This window comes from Palaemon carinicauda, chromosome 3 (assembly GCF_036898095.1).
Source record: "Palaemon carinicauda isolate YSFRI2023 chromosome 3, ASM3689809v2, whole genome shotgun sequence".
NCBI classification, from domain to species: domain Eukaryota; kingdom Metazoa; phylum Arthropoda; class Malacostraca; order Decapoda; family Palaemonidae; genus Palaemon; species Palaemon carinicauda.
Genome location: NC_090727.1, coordinates 191,762,961 through 191,770,460, shown reverse-complemented (window position 1 = coordinate 191,770,460; position 7,500 = coordinate 191,762,961). Strand labels below are relative to the sequence as shown.

The 7,500-nt window shown below is 37.9% G+C and overlaps 1 protein-coding gene across 1 annotated transcript in view; it reads left to right on the top strand.

Annotated features, from left to right (window-relative positions):
* The window catches only part of LOC137638819 (crustacyanin-C1 subunit-like), a 1,620-nt gene extending 795 nt beyond the window's left edge, over positions 1-825 (top strand). Inside the window, exons 3-4 of the mRNA XM_068371206.1 lie at positions 23-145; positions 268-825. Of these exons, the coding sequence (XP_068227307.1) occupies positions 23-145; positions 268-530 (386 nt within the window). The 3' untranslated portion in view covers positions 531-825. The remainder of the gene's footprint in view (positions 1-22; positions 146-267) is intronic.
* Positions 826-7,500: the final 6,675 nt, after the last annotated feature.

The following is a 7,500-nucleotide window of genomic DNA, read 5'->3' as shown; positions in this document are numbered from 1 at the left end:
ATGTAATTACTTTGTTCTTCAGACGGCAAAGATTTCAACGTCAGAGGTGTTGGCCTGACCTCTGAAGGAACCGAACTGAAGAGAATCGGAAAACTCTCACCCATGCCCCTCGGAGACCCTCATCTCATGATCAACCTCGAAAACTGTGAGTTTCCAATCTTCTGCTTTTGTGTTTGAATAGGAATGAAGATGAAAATTTTTAGATATTCTTTGAAATGGAATGAATACACCTTCCAGCTCTTATTCCTTATCTCCTTTCGCCAACAGCCTTCCCAGCGCCCCTGGTAATCCTGGACACCGACTACAACAACTATGCCTGTATGTACTCCTGCATGGACTACAACTACGGGTATCATTCCGACTTCGCCTTCTTCTTTGCCCGATCTCCTGATGCTCACGATAAATACATCAACAAATGCAAGACAGCTCTCGATAACATAGGAGTCGATTCCAGCAGACTGATCAGGACAGAACAAGGAAGAGATTGCAATTACGATCAGCTGAAGAAACTTCTCAGAGATGAACTTTAGATAGCCTTCTATGATTGTCTCTTAATTATAATGATGTTAAACTTATTTTGATATCTGGTTTATATTTTTTTATAAACAAAAAATTATAGAAGAACGTTATTGATTCTCGTTTCTTAGTAAAGACAAAGATTATATTTTCGTTTGATAATTACCCTAATAATATTTTTCGTTTTTATCTGTAGTGACAAGCAACAAGGTGCGTGGACATATAAAGTTCTATACTAAGAAGCTTTATTGTATTCTATTATATAATTTCTTTGATACCTGATTAAAAATTTGGTCCTAGAAGTTATTCTATTTGTGATTTCATTATTCTTGTGTGTCTTAAATGATTTTAAAGTTGGCGAAGCCACATCCTTTGTTTTGATAGCTATAATTGGTAGACAAGGTCTTAAACTCGGCCCTGGCATCAACATCCATGAAACTTGGTCACACTCATCACAACTTGGAAAGACTCATAAAAATAATAGAAATATCATCCACGAACATTAGCCTAAATATATCTTCAGCAAAGTAATTTACAGAGAATACAAAATTACTTTTTACCAAATGAAGTAGATAAATTGACCCTAAGAGAGTAACAGTGTATACAGTTCAGCCTGTTTAGTAGCAACACTGTAAATAATATATTAGGTGTTTAGCTTAGCCAGATTCTTCTTTTCGACACTCATTAAAATTAATATTTCCGGATGTTCTTGAGTCTTGATACTGCACAAATGAGTTTTCGTTCTCTTAAGAGCCGAGAAAGATCGTTCACAAACTACTTGATTTATGGGCAATGTTAAAAGAAGTTTTTAGGCGAGCCCATGACTTTTCTATACATCAGTGGAGAGATTCAACTTCAGGAGAACAAGCATGGATCCAGCAATTTATAAAACCGTTGTGGGTGGGTTGTTTAAGAAACCATGACCAAATCAGCTGGGAGCTTGGGGAACGCTGTAAGCCCCCGGAAGCAGACGCAATTTAAAGCTATTTTAGAGCTATATTCATGTTTTTGGAACCATTTTCACCGTATAATTGAATATTGCATGGTGAAAATGCATTTTGTAAAAACAGCATCTCGATAAAATACATAGAACATTTAAGCAGTAATCTCTACAATTACTTTTAGTGTATGATTATATATTTACAAAAAAAAACTCATTAGCTTACTACCTCTTGGGTCATATCTTTAATTGTTAGAGCGCTTGCATCATTCCGTTCAAATATCAATCAGCAGAAATTGTCGACTCGTCGAATTGTAATAAAATTGTTCTAATTCTTCCTACTTGATTCATATCAGAAAAAAAATCTCTGTCTCCAAATCATGTAGTAAATGTTTATCATTGCTACATTTAGTCCTAGGGCCAGACCAGATGTTGGTACCATCTCAGAGGGCTAAAGTTTACCTCTTCTAAGATGTTTATGGTGTTGATATAAGTGATTTGATATGTGATAACCTTTGCTCAAAAGCAGCTTTTCATACTCTTTTTCATGTTACAATTTTTGGGGGTCGGTGCCTTTGCGAAATATGCAAAATCGGCCAATACCATATGAAAATTTATGTTATTGGGCATTACATAACATTACCAAAATTATTTGGTTAATCATAATCGTGCAAATGAATGCCGGTTTCAACATTCAGTTTTTAGCATTTCAGTTTTCAGCTATTTCCATTTTCACGGAGATCGCTGAATCTGAAAAACTCGAAGCTTTCAGGTATAGAACTTAAGCTAAATTTATTTCAGATACACCCAGCGCATTAAGCATCATATGTATTTAAATAGTTAAGCTATTTTAGTTAAGAATAACTAACACTAGGAGATTGAGACTGAATAACACTTTCCGGTTTCGATGAGCCCATGCAGATAGCAGTAACATAATTCAAGGGAATTGGCCACACTAGATAAGAAGTAACGCTATGCTCTTGAATGTATAGATGTCAACACAAATGCAGATGCCCAGGTTGCAAAGGAAAAAGTACTTGTTTGGTTACTTAAAAGAATGTCTGTCCCCAAATATCAAACCATTAGCAGTTGGACCTGTTTCAACATCCAGATCCATGACCAAGTCACAGTGGCCAAAGACACCGCACGCTACTTACCAACGATCAATGCTCCTGTGGCAGAATTGTCTACTGTGCATAATTTGTTAAACCAGTCACTGAAAATCATGAAATATCTGCAGTTGAACGAAATTGTCTGTGTGTTCGACCAAGTACTTTATGCCAAGGCAGAAGAAATAGAATGGAAGCACGAGAAATTCAGCAGCATTGTCATCAGAATGTGGGTGTTCCACATAATCTGCAATTAGCTCTCCATTTTTGTGAAACGGTTTCAGGATGCAGGGCTGGGAGACCTCTGTGTGGAGTCGGGCGTGATCGCTGAAGGATCTGTAACTGGTGTGATGGATGGCTGCAATTACAACCATACAATCAGACTTTAAAACGTGTCTATAAGGCTCTGATGAGGCTTGCCTGGAGAGGCTTCCATCCATGGCTAGAGATCATGCATCCTAGAGAGACTCATTACCTGGAAGAAACCATAAAGAGTGTTGCCAGTTTCCATGAAAATGTCTCTGGGGCATCACTCACAGACCTCCTAAAGACCACAGCATACACCCGTATCATGGAGCTCTTTTAAGCCTATATAGATTCTCTCAGAGAAAGACAGGGTCTTTCCACATTCTGGGTGTCCTATTTTGACATAACAGAGATCATGCTAGGATTACTTAGGGCTTCTAGAGAAGGGGACTGGATGCTTCACCTTGCCTCTATCCGACAGATGATCCCTTGATGCTTAGCCTACAATAAACTCAACTATGCACGCTTCCTGCCATAAAATACTATGCCACGATGTCGAGACTACCAGTTGAACACCCTGAAGTACATGCACACTTCATACAAGGTGGATTCTCTGTCCAGATTGGCAACAGGAATTCATTTGGGAGAATACCTGTGTACCAAACTATTTAAAAGACTGTCAATAAGGACACACAAACAGCTGGAGGAACAAAAGGTTTCAGTCTAAACCTGTCGTTCAATCCCATGTTGAACTCATGGACACCGGCTGGTTGAACCCATTCAGTCCAGTTTATCAGCATGTCAACTGCCACTGTTGTACCGCCAGATGTAGCCAGTGATCTCCTTGATGCTGACAGGATAGTAGAGGAAGCGTACCAATCTTTTAAAAAAGAACAACTGGAGTTAAATCCACCAACAACTCAGTTCTATGACAGGGGCATCCAGTTCAGGAATATTGCGCCTGGCCATAACATCCAGCATTGGCAGAAACTACTTTGCAGCTCTGCTAACACGGCAAATCTAATCAAGTTCTTGGTAGAAAAATGAAAAGGATACAAATACAAGGAGAAACTCCAAAACAAGATTTTGTATGTCCCCTGTGAGAATGACTGTTTCAAGATGGGCAAAGACTAATGGGAAGAGGTTGCGGAGCTCAAATCCTCTAAAAAAGAAGGAGACACCAGCATGTTGCTGAATGCTCTCAATGCAGCAGAGTCTAATTAAAAGGCTGTGATCATTACTGCTGAGGACAGATGTGTTGGTATTGTGGTTGGGCTTGAGCAACTATATCCCAGGCAACCTGTATCAGAAATGCAAAACACAGACCAGAACAAGATTCCTTGACATTACTAAGCTAAGCAACTCATTGGGAAGCAATGTATGTGGTGCTCTGGTTGGGATGCATGGTTTCACTGGTTGTGATACCGTCAGTGCATTTACGGGTTGTGGAAAGATGGGTACCTTCAAGCTTTTGAGCACTTAAAAGACCTTCCAAGAGCCATTCACTGAGCTTGGAAGTTCATGGAATGTATCCAATGAGCTGTTTCAGAAGTGCAAGAAATCACATGTCCTATGTATGCACCCTGCACTTGCACAACAGATGAACACACTTCGCTATCAACTCTTTTGTGAGAAACGTGGTTAAGTCGAATCCAGTCAGCTCCCATCTTATGAGGTTTGACTCTCAATGCATGTTGCCCATGCCAACTATCAGGTTGCCATATGGAGGCGGTCCCTGCAGACTCGACCTTCTGTACCAAATCCCAAGGACCATGATGGAAAGCTGGTCATTAACTGGATGCGTGGCTCACCAGCACCAGATTCAGTGCAACACTTTATCTCCTGCAAGTGTGGGAGATCCTACAAATTACCACATTGCATATGTCTCACCAATGGTATGAAGTACAGAAATATGTGCATGCTACAAACCTGCAGCAATCAACCGAGTGAGCAAGAGTCAATTCGGGAATTAAGAGACTTTGATGTAGACGATAATCGTGACTGAATCACGTGTCGTAATATAGTTGGAAGTTTGGACTCTACTAACAATGATATCGGCTTAATTTAGATTGAGTAAAAGTAAGTTAAGTTGAACACACCAGTTATTAAAATAGAGTGAACCAGCTGTATAATAAATGATGCCACAAGATTCATTGTATTGTGACTGCCGAGAGAAGGTTTTAACTCAAAGGCGGGATGCAATCAACTGAGTAACTTTATTAAAGAACACTCTTTTATATACAAAACCTCAAGGCAACAGGAATTTTCATGTTCGAGAAACAGACAATGTTAGAGAGGAAAAAAGCAGACATGTTTATTCTGGTTCTTTTTAGTGCGAGGGAAGAGCGCAGATACAAGCATAATATATACAAAATAATTTATGTACGATCGTGTGACACACGGTTGGAACAGTATTATCAACCAATTATTCAGTTCAAACTAATTGCCGCTAATTAGGTTTCCGTAAGTTGTAAACTTATAAAATGCAACATGGTTTATTTGTCGACTACAGGAAACTTGGCAGTAGGAAATAAATTATAAAAAAAAAAAAAAAAAAAAAATGGAATTACCGACCAAATGCTCTGCAAATTTGTCGAAAGCCGTGTGAATATCAATGCATTATTGGAAATATGTACTTAGGCTAGTAAGTAGGGCCATAATATGTATTTACTAGTGATTAGTAAATCGTGAGTTGACATAATGACATAAGAGATGATGCTCGGAGAAAGTATCTCTTTCTGAGTCGAACCGAAGTTAGGTTTGTCTATTCGGGAGGCGATTGCCAGTAATAAGCTGCCACTCTGCAGGGGTTTTCAGGTCAAAATGTGATCTAGGGATATATACCAATAGAAAAATAGCAACCGCAATTTGCCCACCCAGGTGGTACCGAAACGTAAAATTTTGGGCCTTGGCCCAAGGACTGATTCTTCTTGTAGCATCTATTCAACGGAAGATTTTTATCATATCGTTTTAATTTCATCAAAATTTTAAGGTTTTCGTAAAATTCAAGCTTTACTTCATGATTTTTTTTATTTCTTCATATCATAAATTACTCCAAAGAAAAACCTGGTTATTATTTATTTTAAGAATCTCCCTTTTCCGTTCTCATCTTATTTACTGTACCTTTTTATAAAGACAACTAATGACATATCTTACATTCAGAACCGGTAAACTTAGTGAATAATTATAGCAAAATGGGGTATTCCTGCAACGTACATTTGTTAATCACATCACATTTACTATTATTATTATCATTACTTACTAAGCTACAACCCTAGTTGGAAAAGCAGGATGCTATAAGCCCAGGGGCTCCAACAGGGAAAATAGCCCAGTGAGGAAAGAAAAAAAAGGGGAATTAAATATTCTAAGAAGAGTAACAACATGAAAATAAATATCTCCTATAAAAATACAAAAACTTCAACAAAACAAGAGGAAAAGAAATAAGATAACAGAGTGTGCTCGAGTGTACCCTCAAGCAAAAGAACTCTAACCCAAGGCAATGGAAGACCATGGTACAGAGGTTATGACAATACCCACGACTAGAGTACGATATTTTGATTTTGGAGTATCCTTCTCCTAGAAGAGTTGCTTGTCATACCTAAAGGGTCTCTTCTACCCTTACCAACAGGAAAGTGGCCACTGAACAATTACAATACAGTAGCCCCTTGAGTGAGGAAGAATTGTTTGGTAACCTGTGTTGTCAGGTGTATGAGGACAGAGGAGAATATGTAAAGAATAGGTCAGACTATCCAGTGTGTGTGTAGGCATAAGGAAAATGAGCCGTAACGAGAGAGAAGGATCCAATGTAGTACTGTTTGGCTAGTCAAAAGACCCCCAAACTCTCTAGCAGTAGTATCTCAATATTATACAGTAGATTATATTGAAAGAAAAAAAAAATATTAGCAACCAAATCACATTCTAAATATGGGACCAAGAAGTTGAGCCATAAGAAACTTGCTTAAGGGTACACTTAGGCACATTATTCTTTGTTATTTCTCTTCCTCTTAGTTTTTTTTTTTTTTTTTAAGTTTCAAAAGTTTATATTTGAGTAATTTATATTAATATTGTTATTGCTTTTAAACCATTTTATTTCAATTTTTTATTACTTCTCTTGTAGTATACTTATTTCCATATTTCCATTCCTCACTGGGCTATTTTCCATATTTGTGACCTTGGGCATATTTCTTCTCCAACTAGGGTTGTAGCTTAGCAAGTAATAATAATAATAATAATAATAATAATAATAATTAATCTACCTTCTGAGTCATACGCAGTCATTGCCTATCCCTCCCTTGTCCTGACCTAGTCTGAGCAGAGAGAGACAGGCTGCTGTTCCTATGTATATACGATCTATCATAAGGACATTATACTGTACCTTGCCTTTGCAGGTTACGAAAGCCCTCTAAGTTTCTATCTAGGCAACACCAAAGGTAACATTCAATCAAGGAATACCACTGCAATCATTCAGCTAGACTACTCCGCTCTCTTAGATGCAAGTTTTTTCGGTTTCATTTATGTCTGTTCGCAGTTTGAATTGGTCTTAGGATCTTTTTGGAAGTCCACAGAAATGCAAGGTAATTCCAATTATTTCTCGAGTCATCCTTTTCTAATTATTCCTTAATCACATTGCCATCAGTTGGTTCTATCAGATCAATAATGATGTATCATTAAAGCTTTTTAGACCGACCT